Source organism: Lonchura striata, chromosome 5 (genome assembly GCF_050655825.1).
Source record: "Lonchura striata isolate lonStrDom1 chromosome 5, ASM5065582v1, whole genome shotgun sequence".
Lineage (NCBI taxonomy): Eukaryota > Metazoa > Chordata > Aves > Passeriformes > Estrildidae > Lonchura > Lonchura striata.
In genome coordinates, this window is record NC_140707.1 from 29,204,360 (window position 1) to 29,227,703 (window position 23,344).

Genomic DNA, 23,344 nt, shown 5'->3' on the forward strand with positions numbered 1-23,344 from the left:
TTGAATAAACAGATTATGGAAACCAAAGTCCTTTTATTGCTGAATAGAAGAGCTTCTTCACTGAGTAACCAAGAGCAAAATAGAATGGAGAAGGCTAACATCAGGAAGATTCAGTTTCCACACACTGTTTATGAAACAGCAGTGTCAAAACAAGCATCCAGGTTCACACAAGTTTTGCCACTTTCTCAGTACTCTCAGAGCTGAGTCCTACAGCCTGTCAGAAAATTCACTAACCTATTGTAGACAGAGATAAAAATCAAAGCTGTCTCAGAGCCATTTCAAGAATAGCTGAATCCAAGAGCACTTGCATGGTAATAATAATAAACACAAAAACATTTAAAACAAAGAATTTAATAACTTCTCTATAACAAATAATTAATCAAAGAGGCCAAATCCCATGTCATCATCAGATTCTTCTGATTCCTCCTTCTTCTCTTCTTTCTTCTCCTCAGCTGAACAAAAAAAAAGACCAAGTGAATAGTTAGTATTAACATTGCACCACAGATTTTGGAAGACACAACTTTTGGTGTTCTCAGCTCCCCTGCCTACTGGTATTGGAGCCTCCAGGGTTCATCTCATTCCCTTTCAGCAACCAAGTAACACTGAACAGATACAGACACTACTGTTGCAGGAATGTGGTTTACACCACCAAGTCTCTTTGATTCTCTGTTTTAAGCAAGACCAATCCTAAGACAGACAAAAATCAAATGCTTCTGACTGTCTAAAGGAAAAGTAACTGTTCAGCTGACATTTCCATCACCTACAGAACTGCTGAAGTGGAGAAGCCCTGAAATGTTGACTCAGTTGTTAAGCTGTTACCAGAGACAAAAGGAGTTGCCCTGGAGCCACGCCTTTCCACCCACACTTACCGGCAGCAGGGGCAGCAGCTGCGGCAGGAGCAGCAGAGCCCCCTCCAGCAGAGACTGCCACGGCTCCCCCAGCCGGCATGCTGGCAAGTTTTCCATTGCCTGAATGGGACACAAGAGAAGGTATTTATTTACATGCTCACCCCAGGCACAGAACTTTTTTTCCCCCTTTAAGGGTAAAGAGTACTCTGAGGGCATAACTGGATCACTCTTAGAGGAGAGAATGGGAAAGATTGATTTATTTATGGCAAAGAGTACAGTATTTTAAACAAATTCCTCAGCACCCTATGAACCCTATTGCATTTCCTTTGAGATTTCTGATTTCTGCTTGTATTTGGAAAGCCAGCTAGTTCTCTGGCCTCTTGCCTTTCACATACCAAGGCTCCCTTGGCATTCAAAGGTCACGTACACACTATGTTTGTCTGTATTCCAGTTTCTGGGAATCAGTTTCTAAATAATTCCCTGTTACTTCAAGATCTAATTAAACTAGCAAAGTAAACAAACATGTTTCATATGCATGTATGTTCTAAGAGACAATTTATTTAAAGTATTACAGAAAGAGACAGCATAAGTGTGTTGTAACCACAACTGTAATAGCTCTCTTAGGTCTTTCAAACCAAATGGATGGAAATGTCCAGTGCCTACTCCTGACAGCAAGGCCAGGCAAAGTCCTGGCTACCTTTAAACAAAAATATGCTTGCATATTCCCTTGTGCCTATAGACTTATACAAAAAAATAAAAATTAATTAATCAGAAACCTTTGCACTACCCCAGCTCTGCTTTACTTCAGCCCTATGACCCAGTCAATTAATGTAAAAAGTTCCAGCCTCAGTAAGAACACAGATTTCCATGGAAATCAGCCCTCAGAGTTCTGTCTCAGGGAAAAGGGAATGCTGAACTCTGAGAGCTCTATAAGAGATGTGCACTGGAGAGGCTTCTGCTCACTGCAGAGGGTGGAGCTGCACCCCAATGCCAGCTGCCTTTCCTCATGCTTTACATCACTGGTGCACACAAGTGGGTAAAACACAAAACATCTCCTAGAGACCCTGAAGGACAGCTCAGTCTCTTATCAACATGTCCAGAAAACTCCATCATGAGCAAACTACCAGTAAGCTCATACATGCTTCAGTTCTCTAGTTTAATGTGGTCCACAAGCGAAACCCAGCAGGTACTGGCACTGACCTGCAGGGAATTAGAATGGACCTGATTCCACTCAATTCAGCTGTGATCCATGATGCTGAACAGAGTCTGTAACTTGGCAGCAATTCCATACTCTCAGATCTAGGCTATCAAAGTATCAGGAAATTACCTGGGTCACTTGAAGACTCTACTTACCCTGGGCAATTACATCTTCAATATTTTTTCCATTCAGCTCACTAATAACCTGTAAGTTAAATTTAGAATGTTAGTTTCCAAACAGCATAATAACAAGCTATATTTAAACAAATACTGATAAATCATCATATGCAGTACCTCCATCCTGCTGCTTATCTAGCCCCAAAATTCCTTACTTCTCAGTGCCAGGAACAGAGCACTGACATGAAAATTTCAGCTAAGTCCTTAATACTTTAAGCATTTTCATGAAATCTGCTACTGAATTCATAATTAATCCAATGACCTTGAAAAAGGATACAGAGATGTGCAACCAATTAGGAAGCCCCACCAACAGTGTAAGTCACTGAGGGACTGTTTACATTTCTTGCTTAATAGCCCCTGGGAGGCTCTGAAGCACTGGGTTCTGGACCCAAAACCACAAGGTCCCATTCCTAGCTCTACCAAATGTTAAAAGCCAATCTATTGTATCCTTGCCCTGGAACACAGAGTTCCAACTTTAATTTTAGGACCATTGTTGTATAACCAAGGATGACAAAAGCAAAACAAAAACCCCAAAACTGCTAAAGCAAGCACTTAAAAACACTGCTCCAGAACCTACTGGTGAATTTCACATATCAGAAGTCAGTGGCCAAAGCTAAAGGACTTTAGCCAAGAGCTTTTTAACAGGTACCTTCTGCTTATACAGAGCATGGAATGTGTGAAATTATGTGCCTGCATGACTGCTCCATCCAGGAGAAAGGTGCTTCTAAGACTTACATTTACACAGGCTTAAGATACAGACAATCCAAAAATTAATTATGACCAAAACAAATTCCAGAACAGCTTTCCCAATATTGGAGGATCAGAGAAAGCAATTAATTTATTAAGGTATTAAACCTAAAGGAACCAAAACCAAAAGACCTGGCATTTAAACAGGAGCATCATGAGTTCAGACCAACATTCCAAATCATTGTAAGGATGCTGTCAGCTCAACCAAGCCAATGTCTCATTGGGTTTATGGTAAATACTGGGAAAATAATTTCTTTTATACCTTTACATAGCCAGACATAGAAGTATGTGACAAGTGATAATTTTATTGGTTTTTGGTTTTTTTTTCCCATCACCAATGATTTTTAGGGCCACAATGTTGAAGATCGATTATATCACAAGAAACATTCTAATTAAGATAATCTTTAGAAGTCTGTTTTTCAACACAACCACTTTCATAATAATTTCCAAAATCTCCCTACACATTATCCTCAAATACCTTTAATCTCCATGTTAGGATTAGCCTATATTTCTTGGTGAGAAAACAAATGCTCCTTTGCAGCACAGTAAATAAGATTGTATTATTGAGCATCAGGCATTCAAAAGTGTTAGTTCTGAATCGATACTGACCAAAAATAAGAAGTGAACCTTCAGTGCAGACTATACACTATGTCAGAACGTTTCCAGTGCATCTTTATATGAAGCTATCACCTCAGTGGGGATGATTAGACTCAACTACCAGAAGTCAGCAACAACTGACAGAGACCTTTGCAGAGGTATTGAATAAGAATGCCAGACTTTCAACCAAAGTTGTAAAAACTTATGATGGGCTCCGCAGAGATAAGAAATCACACTGCTAAGGGTCAGCAAATGTCTGAATAGCGTAAGAGTAGACCAATAGGAGGCAACGGGAACACTGAAGCAAAGGAAACGGCTCCAGTGTGTGGTACTGGCTGGGACATCTGGAATTAAGAGGCAACTCCACCTTGTTCATGCGTTCATCGTCCGTCTCGATGCCGACGCTGTCGAGGATCTTTTTCAAGTCCTTGGACGTGGGGGACTCGTTGCCCCCGAGCACGGCGAGCAGATAAGCTGCGACGTAACGCATCCTGCGAGACAGGGGAGCAGCGTTTCGGCACGGCCGAGCTCCGTGCGCTCGGAGGCGCTCATCCCTCCTCCCTCCGAGCCACAATCCCTTGGCTCCGCTTCCAGAGCGCCCGCGCCCGCCCGGCCGCGCTCCGCACTGTGCCAGCACGGGGCCGGCACGCGGCGGCCCGCACCCCTCTCCCGAAGAGAGAGCGAAGCGGCAGCGCGGCATCGTCCCTCCGGTGTCCGCTCAGCCCGGCCCGTCCCGGGCGCAGGCCGGGAGAGCACATGGCCGCCGTTCTCCCATCCTACCCACCACCCCCCCCCCCGCCACGAATGATCCGGCCCGAGCCCCGCGCGGCGGCGGCGGCCGGCGCGGGGCCGGACGGCACCACTGCCGCGGAGGGGGGCGCGGCGCGCGCTCACCTGGGCGGCGGCGGCGGCGCGGGACGGCGGCCTGGGACGTGCGCGCGCGAGGGCAGGCGGCGGCGAAAGGAAGGGGCGGGGCCTCGGCAACGCCTTCTTCCCGCCACCCCTCAACAACGAGCGCTGCCATTGGGCCGCACCGGCGGGCAGCGCGCAGGCCAATGGGGAGCCGCGGGTGCGGCCGCCGCCAGCGCGGCCGGCGGCGCATGCGCAGAGCGTGGGGTGCCCGCTGTGTGCTGCTGCGCGGCCTTGTTGTGTGTGCTGGGATGGGTGTGGTTCCCCAAAATCACGGAGTCACAGAGTGAATGAGACTGGAAAACACCGCTGCGACCATCCAGGCCAACCTCTTACCGAATACCACTCTGTCAGCTAGAACATGGCACTGAGTGCCACATTCAATTTTTCCTTAGACACCTCCAGCACCACCAGTCCCGGGCAGCCTGTTCCAATGCCTGACCACTCTTTCTGTGGAGAAATTACTGCTGATGTTCAACCTAAACCTCCCCTGGCACAGCTTAATACTGTCCTCCAATTCTGGAATCCTGGCCTGGCCTGGCAGGATCAGCACAATCCCCTCTGTTTGTCCCATCAGTTGGGTTCTGCCTCCATGTGCACATCAGGCACATTCACACACAGTCTTCATATTTGCTTATTTTGTATCAGTGCAGAGATGGGCAGTGGGTGATGAATCCAGAAAGTCAGTGCCTGGCTCTGCATTTCTTCATGGAAAGGGTGGTCAGGCATTGGAAAAAACTCCCCAGGGAGGCGGTGGAGCCATTGTCCCAGAGGTGTTCTGGGAACAGCTGGATGTACTAGTTAGCTTTGGTCTAGTTGGTCAGTGGTGGAACTTAATGATCTTGGAGTGGCCGGCAGGATTAGGGAAGTGAGCATCCCTCTGTACTTGGCACAAGTGAGGCCACACCTCGAGCCCTGTGTCCAGTTCTGAGCCCCTCACTTCAATACAGACATTGAGGTGCTGGAATGTGTCTGGAGAAGGGCAATGGAGCTGGCAAAGGGTCTGGAGCACAAGTCTTGTGAGGAGCAGCTGAGGGAGTTGGGGGTGTTTAGCCTGGAAAAAGTGGGCTCAGGGGTGACCTTAGCACTTTGTACAGCCACCTGAAAGGAGGTTGTAGAAAGGCAGGGTTTAACCTCTTCTCCCAGGCAATTAGCAACAGGAAAAGAGGATATAACCTCAAACTGTGTCAGGAAAGGTTCAGCTTATATATTCAGAAGAATGTCTTCACACAAAGGGTGATTAGACATTGGAATAGACTGCCCAGGGCAATGGTGGAGTCATCTTCCCTAGAGGTGTTTAAGGAAAGACTGGACGTGGTACTCAGTGCCATGGTCTAGTTGTCATGGGTTGGACTGAATGACCTTGGAGGTCTTTTCCAATCTGAGTGGCTTTGTGGTTCTGTGAAATACCTCAGCTCCACACTTCTTGCACACTGGGTGACAGAACCCGCTTGTGGGACAGCAGGGCTCTGTGCAGGAGGGACAGGGCTGCTGTCCTGTGCTGGGAGGCTGGGAGGTGGTAATCCATGGCAAGGTCTCGCCATAGGATTATGGGAGTCACCACCTGTGCTTGTTCACTTGATTTCCCGCACTGAGGAAATGAATAGAAGTAAAAAGTTAACACTGCGCTGAAAGCCATTGGACCCAAACAAACCAGGAGTGCTGGTTCAGCAGCAGAGCTGTGTGTGGGCTGTGGCTGTCCCTGCCTTGCTGCCCTGGAGGTGCCCCAGAGATCCTCAGTGTTGGGGCTTCTGTGCTAGTTCAGGTGCTCTCAGAAAACAACCAGGCTCAGAGTGCTACAACTCAGCCAGAGCCTGGAGTAGTCAGTGGTTACTGTCTACTATGTGTAGGAAGAGGAATTTCCCTCAGCCACGTGCAGCTTGCATCCAGAGTCCCAGAATGAATTCAGTTGGGAAGGTCTTCTGAGACCTTCAAGTCCAACCTGTGACCAAACACCACCTTGTCAACTAGACCATGGCACTGAGTGCCACATCCAGTCCTTCCTTAAACGCTTCCAGAGATGGTGACTAGATCAGTTCCCCGGGCATGTCGTTCTAATGCCTGAGCACCCTTTCTATGAAGAAATTCTTCCTGATGTCCAACCTGAACCTGGACATCAGCTGGAGAGCATGTCCTCCTGTCCTGTCGCTTGTTTTTTGGGAGAAGAGGCTGAACCCCACCTGGCTACAAACTTCCTTTCAGGGCAGCCCCAGCCCTGCGCACTCTTAGGGTCGCAGCCCCTGCTCCATTTCTCTCCCTGGAATGAGCACAACCCCCGGCGGTGCCCGTGCCTCCCTCTCCCTTGGAGCCTAGGGGAGCCAGACGGGACGGGCTGCGGTGCCGGGACCGTGGCCGTGTCGGGAAATCTCCTTTCGTGCCCTTGCTGTGGCAGCAGGAAGGGCACGGCTCCCCATAGCAGCCGGCCGATGTCCCGCTGCCTCCAGCGCCTCCCCCGCGCCGTCCCGCCCCGGATCGCGGCGCGGCTCCCAAGAACTTTTCAGGAAGTGGCGGGCAGAGCCCTGCGCAGCCCAGCCCCGGCTGCCGAGGGCCGGGGCCGCTGCGGAGGGGTGAGAGCGGCGGGGCCGTGCTCGGCCGGGCACGGGGCGCGCCTGCGGCTGCTGCCGGGACCTGGGCAGCGGCGTGGGGTGACGGGCCAGGGGCACAGCGTGCTGCGGACAGCCCGGCCCGGCTGTGCGTGTCCGTGTGCGGGGTGTGTGTCCGTGTGCGGGGTGTGTGTGTCCATGCGGGGGGCTGTGCGTGTCCATGTGCGGGGTGCGTGTCCGTGTGCGGGGCTGTGTGTGTCCGTGTGCGGGGCTGTGTGTGTCTATATGCGGGGTGTGTGTGTCCGTGTGCAGAGTGTGTGTCTGTGTTCGGGGTGTGTGTGTCCATGCGCGGGGCTGTGTGTGTCCATGTGCAGGGTGCGTGTCCGTGTGCGGGGTGCATGTCCGTGTGCGGGGTGTGTGTGTGTGTCTATGTGCGGGGTGTGTGTGTCTGTGTGCGGGGTGTGTGTGTCCGTATGCGGGCTGTGTGTGTATGTGTGGGCTGTGTGTCCGTGTGTGGGGTGTGTGTCCGTATGCGGGCTGTGTGTGTATGTGTGGGCTGTGTGTCCGTGTGTGGGGTGTGTGTCCGTATGCGGGCTGTGTGTGTATGTGCGGGCTGTGTGTCCGTGTGCGGGGTGCGTGTCCGTGTGCGAGGCTGTGTGTCCATGTGCGGGGTGTGTGTCCACGTGCAGGGCTGTGTGTCCATGTGAAGATGTGTGTTTCAGAGTGTCTGCAGCACCATGTCTACCCATGTCTGTTGCCCCTGAGGCCGCCTCTGTGGCTTCTGGAGATGCCCTCTGGTTCCTTCACCACTGACAGTTTTACAAAGCTATAGCTGATGGACTTTATTCTTACATGTGTCTGTAAGGGGGATATGTACATGTTGTGCACAATGTCTTTGTAAGAAGTGCTCACCTTTATACTAAAGCAGTAGTTTCACTTTTATCCCATTGGCACTCAGTTTCTCAAACCAGGTTCAACGAGGACCCAGTACAATTTGTGAGCTGCCTCTGGGCTCTGCTTCCTCTTCTTCTTGCCTTTACATTTCTGTCCTTTCAGAGTGAGGCATTTCTGCTGCTTCAGGGGATGACGCCTCCCCCAGACTGTGTCTTGGGAACATCAGTGCTGCCATGTCCCACAGGCTAACAGTAAAGGTGCTGCTCCTCAGGGTGTTGCTGGGGCATTATCTTCTTTCTGCTGGCCTTGGACTTTAAAGCCAAGTTTGTTCTAATTCTGCATTACTCAAAAGAAACTTCTGTTTACCAGTTTGATCCATGGCAGGGTTAACAAAGAGCTCCTGATATTCACACTGTGAGCTAGTTTAATTGCCCAGCTCAGGAGGTGTTACTCCTGCACCACCAACATGCCTTTTCTAACCCTCTTGCTGCCCCTATCACATTTTCTCTGCTGCCCTTTGTCCATTTGCTTTTATCCCATTGACACTGGGTTTCACAACCGGGTTTGATGGGGACCTGTCACAGTCTGTCACCTCTGGGCTCTGCTTCTGGCTCAGCTCTCCCTGCCCCAGTTTTCTTCTCTACTTGTAAAGCTTCCTACTAAGGCATCTTGAAATCTACATTAGGCGTAGGCATTTACATTTGTGTCTTTTAAAGTTAATATTGGTCTTTATTCTGATGGTGCATAATTGCTCCATTTCCTGCTGAGATGTTGGCTGGAAAAATTCAGAGGTTTTTCTCTAGGAGGAGAAGCCCCTGTGACATCTGTCATGTTGCATTTCTGTGCTCTTTGCTCCAAAGCTTTCAGTAGCATGCATGTAATCTTTCCTACCATCTTGCTGTGATTATGAACTGTTTCCAGCCACTCTGGACTGGGGCAGGAGGCTTCATTGTGCACCTGTGTTCTTTTTCAGAGCCATCTTTGCTCCTCTCCTTGTCCCAGCTGACTTGTGGTGCTGCCAGTGCCTGCCTGCCTGGCAAGTCAGAGCATGTCTAGACCCTGTGGATGAGATGCAGAAGATGGCAGAGCTGCTGGGGCTCAGGGATGAGTGTGAGGAGGGGACTGTGGGGGCTCCTGCCCTCGCTGGCTCCTGCCTTGCTGACAACAGACTGAACCTGGATGTCTATCCTGACGGCTGCCGCCGTTTCCTCCAGCTATTCAAGGAGCAACAGGGAGAGGTGGTCCAGGTTGAGTTCCTCCGGCTCAGCAGCAACGATTGCCTCCTTGACACCACACTGGGCAGCCTTCCTCATCTGAAGCACCTGAAATCCCTGGTGCTTAAAGGTAAATTCTGAGGTCCGTTGCCATCCAGCTTTTCTAGGCTCATATTTTTTATCCTTCTCTCCATATCTGCAGGACAAACTGTCCTTGGAAGTGTTTTGTTCCAGTGCCCCTTACCTCAGCTTTGGCTCAGCCTTGCTCAGAGCTGAATGCAGATTTCAACATGATACAGCTTCTGGACTCTTATTTCCTCCCTTTGTTTTTACAGCTGCCTGGGGACTGGGTTTTTGGAGTCTCGTTCAGTTGATGCTGCAGCATTTTCTATAGCCATTCTCTAGAAGAAGAGCATTTTTGCAGTTATGCAAGAAGAGGGATTGAAAGGTGTTGAATCTTTTGGTGAATGTTCAGCCCCTATTTAGTCTTGCTTAGTGTAAGTTTAGCAAAGTTCAAGACAGACCAGAAAATGCTGTTTGACATTTTATGTAAAGTAGGACACAGGGTGTGCATGTAATTTAGAAAAGTGTGATAACTGTTAGAGCTATAAATATTAGATCATTCTTGGACTGTCTCATCAATTTATTGTGGTAGGATCTCAATACAACAAGCATTGTTTCTGTGTCAGACTGAATAATTTGCTCTTTGGGAGGTAGAATTTTAAAAATAAATGAGAAAAAAAAGGGGAGTTTTGGGGCAGAATTCAGGGTTCCAGCTGAAAACTGAAAAGTCTAAGGTTTGCTTCTATATCTGTCATAAATTTTCATGTGAATAATTTGATTTGTGTTTTCCCCCTTTAGTAAGGTGGCAATAACAGCAGTAACCTTTATCAGTCTTGTTTTGTGAGATGTACACACACCCTGAGCATTCTGAAGTGCAATAAAGTAGTTCAGTAAGATCTTATGTACAAAGTGCAATGTGCCTAGTTCAGTAAGCTCTTATGTACAAAGTGCAATGTGCCTATTTGCTTGTTCTCATTTTGTACCATTATGCAGCATAAAAAAATGTTTGGTGCCCTCTGCTGTATATGGATATAAATAGAAAACAGTAGAGAAGGAGTATGAAACAATGAATAAGTGGAACATTTGGAAGTTTCCTTTTGTTTGCTCAAGTTATTTTCCAGGGCTGCAGCCCTTCTCTAATTTGAGTGTCACAAGCTGGGATACGGAACTTTCATTCTTTGCTCTCTGTGTCTGCCTACAAAATACTGAATTACCTACTTCCCCCACACACATTTTCACTGCTTTCCTCCTGTCTGCCTAGAAAATACTGAATTACTTGCTTTTTCCTCCTGCATTTTCCCTGCTCTTTCCTCAGACGTGCCCCCCAGTCTTGCAAGGGCAGATACCAGTCCTCAGGGCTGTTTGCTTCTGAACAGCATGGATAAATCATTGAGGGCAAGGACTATTTCCTTGATCCAGAAAGTCTTGTGCGTTGGCCACTGGTAGTGAGGAAGAAGTGAGGAAGGAGAGTGGGAGGCTTGGAGGTATATGGGCCATCCTGCTGAAGTGTGGTAAATGTGTGGGGTGGCGTGGCTCGTTCTGAGCTTTCACTCCAGATGTGTTGAACAGAGCTGTACTGGTTCACTGTGGTATCTCCTGGTTTCATAACAGCTCTTCACTGTTACACTCCTTTCGCTGATCAGGAAACAGGCACGGAGCAGAAAACTCACTTCTCTGAGCACTTTGTGATTAGTGCTGCTCATTGTTATCAGTAACTCCCAATCTTGTGAATCTCTGTGCTGAGTCTCACATGAGGCTGGTGAGCTCTCCTGGTAGCATACTGACCTCTTCCATTTCCCTCCACCCAGGTGGCCTTGCTAGGGATGAGTTTGGTTCCTATCAACATGGCTCCCTGACAAGCTTGCCACCTGACTTTGGGGACCTCAGGTGTCTTACCCACCTGGATCTCAGCTTCAATAGACTCTCCACCTTGCCGAGCTGCATTCTCCACCTCCCCAGCCTCCGTGTGCTCCTGGTGAGCCACAACAGCCTGATGACACTTCCTGAGGACTTTGGCTCTCTGAGTAAACTGACTTTCTTCTCTGCAATGAAAAATCAGCTGAAAGACTTACCTCAGAGCATTGGGGAGCTGTCATTGCTGCAGGATCTGGATCTCTCAGAAAATGCTTTGGAACTGCTCCCTGAAGAAGTTGGGAATCTGCACAACTGTACAGAGCTGGATCTCTCTGGGAATCGCTTATTAAGCATCCCAGAATCCCTAGGTATGTATTTTATTGGGGAAGAGAAGGACGTGGGCTTTGCCAAGCTTTTGGTACAACCTCTGAGACTCTTGGTCTCTACCCCAGAGCTGTTAGCCTAAACTATTTTATGTTGGAGCCAAATGGAAGGGGTATGCAGAAGGATACTGCTTGGTTCAGTCAGTGCCTTTGAGCATTAACAACTCTGGATCACACTTCCTGTTTCTGTGAATCATAAACACTGCTGAAATTTCAATACAATTTACAATGACTGAGGATCTGGCCTGGCTGGTTTTGGGTAGCAGAAGAGCTGAGGTTGGTGGGATGAGAATCTGGGCTTGAAATCACACTGTCCAGTGTGGACCAGTCCACAGAACTGGGCCCTGACTTCTGCTGGCCAGCATCCTGGGTCCTGTATTACTTTGTGACTGAGGCTGATTTTGCTGCTGTTAAGCTTTTGTGCTTTTCTCATTATGTGTGTGTTGACATGGGCTGAGGAGAGAGGGTTGGAGCTGATATGCAATGCAATTAACAGCACGGATGGGGGGTCATTTCTTGTTCCAACCTGCAGCCAATTTGAAGTCTCTGCGTCGGCTGCATCTCCACAGCAATCTCCTGGTGACAGTCCCTGCCTCTCTTGCCAGCCTGCCCAACTTGTCCAGACTTGATCTGCAGAACAACTCCCTCCGTGCCATCCCTGCTGAGATCCAGGCCCTGCCGTTTGTGCACGTCCGAGGCAATCCCTTGGGAGAAACGGAGCCATCCCCGCAGGCTGGTAATTGCAAGGCTTCTGCTGCTGTGTGTTCTGCCCAGCTGTTCCCTCACTCAGCCCAGCAGGGTGTAGATGGGTTTGGATTAGAGAAGACAAGCAGGGGGGAATCAGTTCAGCAGTTATTTCTCTGGAATAATTATTAAGTTGTAAGGATACAGACAGTATTAGTTATGTCTTTATGAGGCCTATACAAGTCTGAAGGGCTCAGGAGTCCCTGGAATTGGGCTTTCTTGGTAGGGTTTCACAGTGGAAGTAAAAATGGGACTCACAGGAAACATATCAGGAGAGGTCCCTAAAGGGGTCCAGCCTTCTTAGCAGAGGTGAGCACCAGTTCTTGGACTTGCTGCTTGGCCCTAAGGCTGTGGTGGCTTATGCTAGAACCTCAGAGAACAGCAAGAGGTCATTCTGTGCAGTTGCCTCCTGCTTTCCTGAGGTTCACAGGCTGCAGAAGAACAGCTCCTTATCCAAGAGGAAGGTGATGAAATGAGCAGTATTCTGAGCAGGGTCTCCCAATGGTGCTCCTGTTCACAAGAGCAGGCACTGATTCCCAGGATTGCCCCAGGCAATCAAACATGGCCCTGGGAGCTGCAGAGGAAAACTGAAATATTTTTGAATTCCCTCTGCTTCTGAGTTTCCCTGGGGGAGAGTGAGCATTTTCAGTATGTCCTGGAACCTCGAAGCCACATGCCATCCTCTTGCTGCTGTGTGTTCTGGGGCCCACTGCAGTGTGACCATGGTTCCATTAGCGACTTATGTCAGATTAGGATTAAGCCAAAACTGTTCAACCTTTCTTTGTCTACCTTGGTTTAAGTAACCTCTGTCTCCTTCTCCTACCCAAATCTTCTTATTGCCACAGATAAATCCAGTACCAGAAGGCTAAAAAGACTCTTCCTTGCATCAGGAGAGGGCAGGTAAGCCTCTGCTATTAAGAATTTATATTACAGACAAGGTGCATGGTGGGTATTGCAGGAATGTATAGGAGCCTATAGCCTCAGTAGGCTGGTGAAACACAAGTATGAGATTCTTCTATTGATTTTTGGAGAGCAGAAGTCACTGCACAATGTCATAAATTCATGCATGTCTTCTGGAAGCTTTACTGTCACCTCTGAAGGCTGCAGAGTGGTCCTGGCCTGTGGCATCCATTTCTACTTTCCGCCGGGGGCTGCCTCTGATCCTGTGCGGATCCACTTCCGATCCCTCACGCCGGATCCACAGTGGGTAAAGCTGAGACACCATGATGTCCTGCTCAGTAGAGTCCTGGAGCTGCAGCCTCATGGGGTCCAATTCCAGCAGGTGAGGGTACACCCAGGTCACCTGCTGATGAATTTGCCTTTGCAGTAGCTCAGTAGAGTCTTCTGAGAGCGCCTTTTGGGACCTATGAGACAGTTACCCCCATCCATGGTGCTTTTAAGTAGCTGCAGGACTGCCTCTCAAAGAAGCCCTGCTGCAGAGAGAACGGACACAGCCTCTGATACTGTGCTGATCTGGCATCTTTGCCTTCCCCACTGCTCCTGATTGAGCTGAGCTATAACCTTTTTCACTCACATCCCTCCTGCTGTACCAGAGGATAAGTCTAGCATCTGGCCTTAGCCTGAAAAGAGAATGGTTTGCATCCTTCTCTAAGAGTCTGATCGTATGGTTTACATTGAAGCTGGGGAGTAGTCACACCACCTACCAGCCCCATCATGGCTGACAGCAGCTCACTGCAAAAGTTGCTTTGCCCTTTCTGCTCAGAAGCTGCCGAACCTTTCCTGCCATCACAGTCCATAGCAGACCTGACATTTCCTGTCTCCTCCCCAGAGACTGCAGGGCAGAGCAGGTTCTTTGATCCCCTGCATACAGGCCATGCTCTGCCCTCCCTCATCTGCATGGGAAGCCACAGTGCAGAACTGGCCTTGGTTTTATCCTTTCTGTGTCTCACAGGAATGCTTTTTTGCCAGGAGGTGCAGATCTGGATGCCATATATCTCACCTCAAACCCCTCACCAGAATGAGGTTGTAGTTCGGACCTTCAGTGGGCAGAGCTGGAATGACCTGAAAACAAGAGTGAAGCAGAAGAGAAAATCAAAGGTGAGCAGATTGAAATTACCAGTGACACACTTTGCTCCTGTTCTCCTCTTTGGTTGCGCCCAGCCAAGAGTGAACCTATTTGAAACATCTCATGAGCTGTGTTTTGACCAGCTGCAATAAAATGTAGTGGATTTCAGCTCCAGGTTTCCTCCTTAATGGAGATGTGTCTCCTGAAGTTGATGAGTTGCATCCTGCCATGCTTCATCTCTGATCTAGGACTTTCTTCTGCTTGGCTGGTACTCATTTTCCTGCCTTTATTGTATTAAGTTATATGCCTATATGTGTTCTTCTTTGTCCTCTGTCACAGAAGTGTGTGGCCCACTGTTGTGTCCTTCACTTCTCTTGGTTCCTTGTTGTGTCTCGACTTGTGCAAAATGAATGCAAAGTGCCAGCAGAGGGGACATTGCTCTTTTCCAGCGTGGATCCAAACATCAAAGTGATCTTTCCTCCTGGAGTCACCAAAGAGCCTCGTAGTGTCAAGCTGCAGGTATGCATGCTTTTTGGTGAGCTCTGGTGCAGCTGTTTTCTCGTGTTCAGTGCAGAACCAAGCAGAGATGTCTGCCCTAGCGTAATTCATGTCTAGATATGGTTGCTTCATGGGCTGACCCATCTCAGATCACCTTCTCTCTTCCCTACAACATGGGCCTTGCTCTATGCTGCCCTGTGTGGTAAAGGGATCTCCAGCAGACCAGCGGGTAGCTGCTGTGAAGGGAACACAAAAATATTTTGCCTCTTTTTCCCTTGCAAAACTAACCCTAGGAAAACAGCTCAGTGAGAATTCGGGGTGGTGGAGGAATCTAACATGGATCTAATTCTAAAATCACCCCACTAAAATTATTTGTTCTGTAGAACTGCTAGAAGATCTTGTAACACTTTAAGTTCATCCCAGCCCAACAGGTTGCCAGTCTTCGGCTAAGATTCACTGTGCTTTATTTCTCAGCAAATAAATCTTGCTGGGCCCTGCAGCAAAAGCAGCATTTACCTGCTGGGTACTGGAGGAACTGGGTGAGCAGTGTGGGAATTTAGTGCCTGACTGCTCTGCTCACAGTGCTGTCTGCCACATCCAGGTGCTGCCAGTCTCTGCAGAAGAGATACAGGAAATCACAGCCAATGCAGGGTGTAGAGCCAGTCCCCTGCTCTACCTCTCACAGGACTCCACAGTGGATTTTCTCAAGCCAGTGAGAATTCAGCTGCCTCTTCCACCCGGGGTCACAGGTCAGCTTATTCCCAAAATTGACAAAGGGAAATACCATATTTGGAAAACCACAAAAGGGAAGAGATAATTTTATTTGCCTCTCCTGTTGTTAATAAAGCTTGCTGCTTTTCCTGCAGGAACAGCAAGGTGTGTCCGCTGACTGTGTTGTGGTGCAGAGCGGTGGGAGCTGAAGGTAGTTCAGGTCCATCAGATCAGGGCTGGGGTTCACAGACAAGCTGGGAGAATGCTCTTGTCAAAAGGATTTCTCTGCCAAACCACATGTGTATTTTAACTGCTGGTTTTACTATGGTGGATTGAGAGGCACTCCTGCCCACTGAGGAGATGCATTTTAAAAGGGCTTTGATTCATGATTGGGACTAGCTTGAAGCAAGAAATGAATGTGGTATTTTCCTTGCATATGAAGCAGGTGCTGAGCCATTGCATTTAAAAATGTATGATTGCATGTATGATTGTATGCTGAGCCATATACCACTCTGAAAACTGCTAAAAACAGCCTCAGTCATGCCTTGGATTCTTCTGTTTGCTGAGTACCCTTAGTCTCCTTACTCCTATGTTCTTTGACCCCTCCTGGTTTTCTTGTGAAGAAATACATGGCCTTCATTAGTACATCACCTGGTATTTGTACGCCTGAAGTGCATCAAGGTTGAAAAGTCTATGAGATATACATGAGAAAGAAATAGTACTTAATTAATAACCCTAGATTTTAGTGATGCGAATTGTCTAATGAATCTGTTGGTGGGAATGAGCACACTATAATTTTAACTCTGCCTGTTTTGTCAGAACATCCCAAAAGCAATGGGATAGCTTGGTCCTTTTATTGCTGCTCTTCTTTGACCAAAGTTCAGTCCTGGATGCTGAAGAGAAGGCTGTGAACCTTTATTTGATAGCTTTAAAAAGTAAATCACTCAAACCTGTGGCTCGATTTGTAAAGCCATGAATAAAGGTTTCTTCTCATATAGCATCTCTTGATCATTGGTCTCTTTAGGGCTAAATTTGGATCGGTCAAGGCTGCATATACTCCATGGTGACCTGGAGGGCCAAACCTGGAATGACATCACCAGTGAGGTGGTGCTGGAATTCACCCATCTTTATGCAGTGTTTGAAGTCACTCACTTCTCCTGGTAAGTGCAGGATTAATCCTGAGGAAAAGATGGGATATTCCTCTGCCTTGTTTTTCCAACACTCTGATCAGAGCCAAGACATTAATTCTATCTGTTCCCTTTTCCTTTTGCAAGTCAGGCCCAGCACAGCACTTTGTCTCTACCTGTCTTTCTTTCCAATTGTGTGGGTGTGGCACTGCACTTTTCTCTGGGTAGGGTCCCTCTGTTTTTTTTTTTTTAATTCCTTGTCTCCAGGTACTGGCTGTGGTACACCACCAAGACCTACATTGGAGGCATTGCCAAGAAGGTCTATGAGCGCCTGCGTCTGTACCAGGTGAACTTCATAGCGCTGCAGAGGAAGAGGGATCCTGAGCAAGTCCTGCTACAGTGTGTCCCCAAGCACAAGGTCTGATCTGGGTTGCACTGCCTTGCTCCTGAGCTTCCCAGACTTCCCTTTGTAGGATGTAAAGGCAGCAGTGCACCAAACAGTCCTGTTCACTGCCCCAGAGTCATGGCTGGGATATGCTGTCACCACACTGTTGGTGCTGTGATACTGACTCACAGGGAGCTGAGGGAAGAAAAAAACTCATTCTAGCAGTGGTAAATGCCATGCATTGATTTCCTCCCCTGCAAACCCTGAGGACTGGGCTGCTAAAATCAGCTGAACCACAGTTACTGGCCATGTATATGGTATTATAATCCAGCAAACATGAGGTAAAACATGTTGCCTTAAATTTAAGTCAAAGTTTACATGTCATTTGTCTGACGTGGGCTAGTGGTGTGGGCAGCAGCAGTGCTTTGTTTTCAGCTGGAGTGGTTAGAAATGGTAATTTTCCTTATGTTCTTGCTGTTCTCAGTTCAAGCACTTGAACAGAATATATGAGCACTCCTTAATCTGCTTTAATGCAACATCAGGTTAGTTTATGCAATGAGTATGAGCTTATCTGGCTAACTTTGTCAAGAAGGAGATGGGAAGTGCTCACTCATTCTCTTCTGCTGCCTCTTCCTGGGGATATCAGCCCTCAGCAGTGTAGTCTCAGATTAGTGTGAGTATGAGTGTGCAGCTGTGGAGAATGTGTTCCCTGGCAGGCAGTGCAGCTTGGTGAAGTAAGGGTTATTTTATCAGAGTGCCACTACTGGGCTGCATATCCAGCTCTGCATAATTCTCTACTCTGGTTGCTCCTTCTCTTCACCTGTGCTCCTGTATTGAACTGACATGTGAACACAAACATCTGCAAGGATTTTTTATATTGGGTTCTGGGCTAAAACTGACTCCAGATGAGGCATCAATGACATTTGGAGTGAGATTGTTTGGATTGGTTATTTGGGTCTGTCTGTAATCCTGCTGGGAATGGTCATGGAGTGAGAGAGGTTTACTGTTACAAATAGAACGAAGAATCTAACATGACTCTTGCACTGCCACTGTGATCACAGGCTACAAAGCCAAAATGAGCTTTCTGGTGTCCTCAGCCGTGTGCTGTTGTAGCATGTGTCTTTTTGCAGTGCAAATTTATTTGAACAGTGAGTGGGATATGGTAGCAAGTAAATCCCTCCTTTTCTTTGAAGTTGAAAAGACCGGTTTAAAAGATAGAGACAGTGCTGAAAATTTTTATGGGCTTTTGTTCATTTGTTTACATCCTTTTCATGTAAAATAGTCTTCCCTGTTAAAGGTGAGAGGAACATCATGGGTATAGAAACATGGGTTGGTCAGATGTACTTCTGACCAAACACTGTCTTCCTTGTCAGGTTGACCCAGTGCTGAAAAAGCTGCAGGACCGCTATCGAGGACCTGAGCCATCTGACATGGTGGAGATGTTTGAGGGAGAGCAATTTTTTGCAGCTTTTGAGCGAGGCATCAGCATTGATATGGGTATGGCAGTACTGGGCTCATTCTGCTCCTACCAACCTCCCTCTCATCCTGCTCTGGCCCTAGATGTGTTTCTGCTGTGGGTTGTACTCCTCCATGGTTTTCCTCTCTGTCTCCAGCTCACCCACTGCTCACAGCAGCCAGCCCCTGGATATTGAACTTGTCACATTCACATAACCTTTCTGTCTGCTTTTCCTTATGAAAGTGCTGTTTGCAGACTTTTATTTCTTCTCATAATCTTGTAAACCTGCAGAGGGCAATAGCCAGGCGGGTTTATTTTTATGAATGATCTGCTTCTGCACACTTTTCTCCACAAGTTGAATGCTTTCTGCCTTCTCTGCACAGATCGCCCTGACTGTGTGGATGGACGTCTCTCATTTATTTTTTACTCCCACTTGAAGAACATGAAGGAAATATATGTGACCTCCCCTGTGGACAGAAAAGGCCAAGCTGTAAAAGGCCAGGTGAACAACGAGTTACACTGACTTCTTGTTTCTTCCTTCATCATTGCTTTTACAATACTCGATGTAAAAGTAATGGCATGAACTACAATAATCTCTGAGTGCTGGACATAACTCTTTTCCTACCCTCTTTCTCTGACTTTACATTTCACTGACTAAACTCTGAATAATCAAGAAGTGTAATCTTGAAGGATCACTTATCACTTAACTGTCTGACTTACATTCCTGACCTTAATTTTTGGGGTGCTGGCAGAAAGCCCAGCCTTTATGGCAGAACCTCAGTGCTCCTCCCAGTTACACATAATTTGTGGGCTGAGGATAGATGAGAATGCTGAATTCATTCTTTCCCAAATGGAAAAGACATGGTGCCAATAGGCTGGGCCACTGTGTTTGAATCAGAGCCTTACTGCATGCTTTCTTTTTGCAAAGGTCTCCTTCTACCGAGGGGCAGTTCCAGAGAGCATCCCTGAAGATGCCAGCAGGAGGAGAAAAGGTCCAGACTCCCTCTGGCTTGCAACTCTGCCCATCAAACTGCCTGTGAGTTGTCTCCTACAGAAAAATTAATCTAGATGGGGCAAGAGCATGGCATTTCTGCTCAGCTAATTTTGTTTCCTCCATGAGAAGGCATGCAATGAATGACCACAAGAAATAGCTGCCCAGCCGTGTCATGGTGGAGATTTTGCACTCCCTGTGAGCGAGCTCTTCTGAAACGAGAACATGAAGAGCTGGAAGTGGTCTCAGCTCTCCTGCTCACCTTGCCTGTCAAGCACAGGCTTGTTGGATGGCGGTCAGAGTCAGAGAGGGTGGATCCTTTGAATAAATGAGAATGTAGTACGCAAGGAAGCTTGTTGTAATTAAGGGGAAGTGTCTGTTTTGTTTATAAATTTCTTAGTCACACAGCTCATGCATCAGGAAAGAAGAAAGGAATAGGAAGAGGTAATTATGGTGGATTTGAAATAGACATTGAGTGTAGGTATTCTGCTGTGAGCGTTAAAGGCTGGGCTGTATGTTACAGTGAGAAATGCAACTTTTGCTCACGGAATTTAAGTGACATTTGAGAAGCCTAAAACAATAAATACCTTGGTAGGCTGAATACTTCCCTTCCGATCACATGTGATGATCTCACATCCCTTTCTGACACACACAACCTCAACTACAAACCTAGACTAAGTGCTCTCTTACTGCTGAGGCAAATGTGCTTCGGGGATGTGGTTTATTTTAAACTGCTCTGTAAATGCAGGAAAGGAAATTTCTGATGTGAGCTATGACTGTGAGCATTACAGTTTGATATTTTCCTGAGTGAGCATTGCTGGTCACTGCCAATGTCAGTCCTCCTTGCTTCTTACAGCCTGACCCTTCAGCCACAAGTACTTCCTTTCTCCCCAGTAGAAGGAAGGAGATGTCACTGTGGAGGCTGAGTGCCCTGACACTGTCCTCTACGAAAAGAAAGAATGTTCTTTCTCTCTCTTCTTTCTGACACAGCAACTGAAACCCCGGGATGAGAACCCTGGTCCCCTGTATGGCTTCTCCTTCCCTCCCTTGAACCTGGGCAATGCTGAGACTGGGTACCTGACACAGGCAAACCTGCTGAGCATTGCTAGGCGTGTGGGAGCTGACTGGCAGAGCATCGGCCTCAACCTGGGCCTGACCTACCAGCAGATTGAGCGCATAGGATACAATAACAGGTGAGAATAGGACACAGTAATCAACAGTGATGCATTATATATGTCTGTCCATCTATCCACAGTGTAATAGTGTTAATCAATGCTTGGCTGGTTGAAAGTTCTCCCACTGTAATTGTTTCACTGGATTAAAAATGGGTTGACTAATGGTTCTTCTGAAAATAATACCTTTTATAATGGGAAACTGATTATGTTCTCTTGCCATTATAAAATAATTTTTTTTGTTTGAAAAACAAAATCAGGAAATAGCAAACCTGATGAGCTTTGTAGTTCAGCTGAGTTGCATTCCTGTTTTGTTCTGTGGTCAGATTCCTGGCCAACCTCCATCTCTTACAAAGAAAAATTATCAATGGCTTTAATAGTGAATATAATTGTTATTCAAAAAGAGCTTGTGGTACATCACGGGACATGCAGCCTGACCAAAAAGCCAAAGCAGTAGGAGACAATTAGACTTGTTATGATCAAACTGGTGTTCCTCTGAGGAAATTATATTCAAGAGCAGAATGCCTTAATTTGATACTTCTATTAGGAAAATATTTTATAGAGAAACATTCATGCAGGAAACATTCATTTTATATAGAAGCATTCATGCAACTCCTGTATGCTGGGTAGGAAAGAGGGAGGCCTACTGAGTGCTTGTGTGTCTGGATGGCTTCTTTAAGGCTCTAGCCATGACTGGGACCTAGGTAAGGTCTCTTTGGTTTGCTACTCAGGAGATCGTGTTGGTTACTTGTGTCTTTCGTCCTTTCTTCAGAGAGGACCTCAACAAGCAGATCCTGGACATGCTTTTCTCGTGGGCTCAGCAGAACTCAGAGGATCCCGACTGCGTGAGGAAGCTGATTACAGCCATGAAAGAGAGCGGCCGCCAGGACATCGCGGATGAGGTTGAAGCCATCATTGAGCTGGGCCGGCAGAAATACAGCGAGTCCATCCGCCGGCTGGGCCTGGAGCAGGAGAGCAGCACTGAGGACTCTGCAATAGCTATGATGTAGCACCTAGCAGAGAAAAATGGGGTTTGAATGGAACCCCTCTGTGTAGCCAGAGTGATGGTGCCTGGGGACTGCTCCCTCCTCAAGGGCCAGCGTCTTCTTGAGGAGCTGGGCATTGATTCTCTCGGGTGTGTACTCACATGCCTCTTCTGCCAATCCCAGGAAGTTTAGAGTGCATTTATGAACCTTTTTTCTACTTTCACTTTGTGACTTTGAACTTTAGCTTTCAGAAACATGGAGAAATTTAGAGACTGAAGTGTCTGTCAGCTGAGTAGTGGTTTAAGTAGTGTTTGATGAGTTAACACCCATGTTGCATGTATTTATTTATAATTTATTCCTGAAACTGGAAGCACTGGGTGTGAGCATTTGGGACCATTTGTGCTCCAGTGCTTGATAGGAGAGTGGAGGTGCACTCATGTTATGAAGGCCTGTGATCTGGTGGGGACTGTTCAGCCATTTCTGTTAATGATGTGTTCTGCTCACACGAAAATGTGAACTGTAGTCCCCATGAAAATGTTTTCTATTTTTTCCTAATATCTTCTAGTTCCCTTAAGTCCAAACAAAACCTAAGTATTTGTGGGGAAGAAAGAAGAAAATGATTTCTAGAAAAATGACGCTTTTTGTTTTGGTTTTGCTCCAAAAGCTATCATGAAACCTGCTGCACCTGCAAGCACCTTTTTAGACGATGCCTACGTACTGCTGGTCCTTGACAAAGTTGCAATTTTATTTTATTATAAAAAAAAAGCAAAAATCCATGGCCTCTTCTGAGAGACTCTGATTTAAGTGAAATTAAAATTTCCCTTGCAGTTTCCAAAGGGTAGTCCTCACATCTTCCCAGTGAAATGTGACTGTGTAGTGGTGAAGGTGTGACCCCTCCTGAAGTTTGGTGAAAAGCATGACTTGAATTTGCATTTTAAAAATTGGTCTGACCAGATGTGATATAAGGCACTGTTGTGTATTTGGCATGAACTATGCTAAGCTAACTTCCCAGTTTTTCAGCCTGAATATCTTGTATAAGGCTGGAAGCATTTGCTGGTTTTTAGCTGCTCAGTGATTTATTACTGAGGTGCCCTTCTCTTCCTGTTCCCCATCTCATAATGGCCCTCAGTTAAAGACCCACTAATGACAGTAGAAAATTACATGCAAGTTTTGGAAAGACTACTGTCATTTAAGTAAATTCAAGTCTTTCAAGACAGGTTTGAATTCAGCATAACTAGAGAGTTATGCTGAAAACATTAAACATTATTTAAAGGACTGTTCTTAGTCTGAAAAAACAAAAAAACAAAAGTGTATTTAAAAATGCCAGGTTGCTCCCAAAGTCAATGTGCAGTTGCAGGTTGGATAAATCTTGGCATTTTCTTCCCCTCCTGAAGAATCATCGGTGACTTCCTTGATGCTGCTTCAGACCTGCCATCAATATTATTGAAAGAGAGGCATAAAATCTTTCAGCTTTTCCTCTCATTTAAGGCTGTTCTAACATCTCAGGCTACAGAGTGCTTACTGTCCAGTCCAGAGCACTGGAGAAGGACTTGCAGATTTGAGTTGTCACCTTGGGTCTAGGGACTTCCACAGATTCTTAGGTTGTGCTGCCCCAAGTCTCATGCTGGGTTCAAGTCAACAGTGCTCTTTTGAATGTACATTTTCTCTTGTATTTTGTGTCATATGTTATTGTTTGTAACTTTCATGGATACCAACAAGGTATTTGTTCTTTCCTCCAGTTTTGGAGAGATGCATTTGAGCATATTGCTCTCACTGGGAATAAAATTAGCACTTAACTGTTTCACAACATGGTCTTAAATGC

The 23,344-nt window shown here is 46.9% G+C and overlaps 2 protein-coding genes and 1 non-coding gene across 6 annotated transcripts; 1 reads left to right on the forward strand and 2 right to left on the reverse strand.

Moving 5' to 3' along the window:
* Positions 1-331: 331 nt before the first annotated feature.
* Positions 332-4,565, reverse strand: RPLP2 (ribosomal protein lateral stalk subunit P2). Its single transcript, XM_021555064.3, has 5 exons — positions 4,461-4,565; positions 3,934-4,057; positions 2,202-2,250; positions 870-968; positions 332-452 (listed from the first exon to the last, which is right to left on the reverse strand). Exons 2-5 carry the CDS (start codon positions 4,054-4,056, stop codon positions 376-378), a joined length of 348 nt encoding a protein of 115 aa, XP_021410739.1. The 5' UTR covers position 4,057; positions 4,461-4,565; the 3' UTR covers positions 332-375.
* Positions 1,939-2,071, reverse strand: LOC116183771 (small nucleolar RNA SNORA52). The gene has a single exon (XR_004148464.1). It is a non-coding gene; the product is annotated as a small nucleolar RNA SNORA52 (small nucleolar RNA).
* A 2,042-nt stretch (positions 4,566-6,607) lies between the features above and the next one.
* Positions 6,608-23,329, forward strand: PIDD1 (p53-induced death domain protein 1). Of its 4 annotated transcripts, XM_085581610.1 has the most exons (17): positions 7,011-7,042; positions 8,075-8,169; positions 8,886-9,256; positions 10,998-11,411; positions 11,959-12,162; positions 13,016-13,070; positions 13,251-13,452; positions 14,100-14,228; positions 14,536-14,715; positions 15,296-15,443; positions 16,430-16,565; positions 16,800-16,950; positions 18,291-18,414; positions 18,757-18,875; positions 19,302-19,409; positions 20,355-20,557; positions 21,309-23,329. In XM_085581610.1, the coding sequence occupies exons 3-17, from the start codon at positions 8,983-8,985 to the stop codon at positions 21,544-21,546; spliced, it is 2,685 nt and encodes an 894-aa protein (XP_085437736.1). In that variant the 5' UTR covers positions 7,011-7,042; positions 8,075-8,169; positions 8,886-8,982; the 3' UTR covers positions 21,547-23,329. The 4 variants fall into 4 exon arrangements, with proteins under 4 accessions (XP_085437737.1, XP_085437736.1, XP_085437738.1 ...); XM_085581611.1 differs by lacking the exon at positions 8,075-8,169 and having other exon boundaries at positions 6,608-7,042; XM_085581614.1 differs by lacking the exons at positions 7,011-7,042; positions 8,075-8,169 and adding an exon at positions 7,055-7,185.
* The last annotated feature ends 15 nt before the right edge of the window (positions 23,330-23,344 follow it).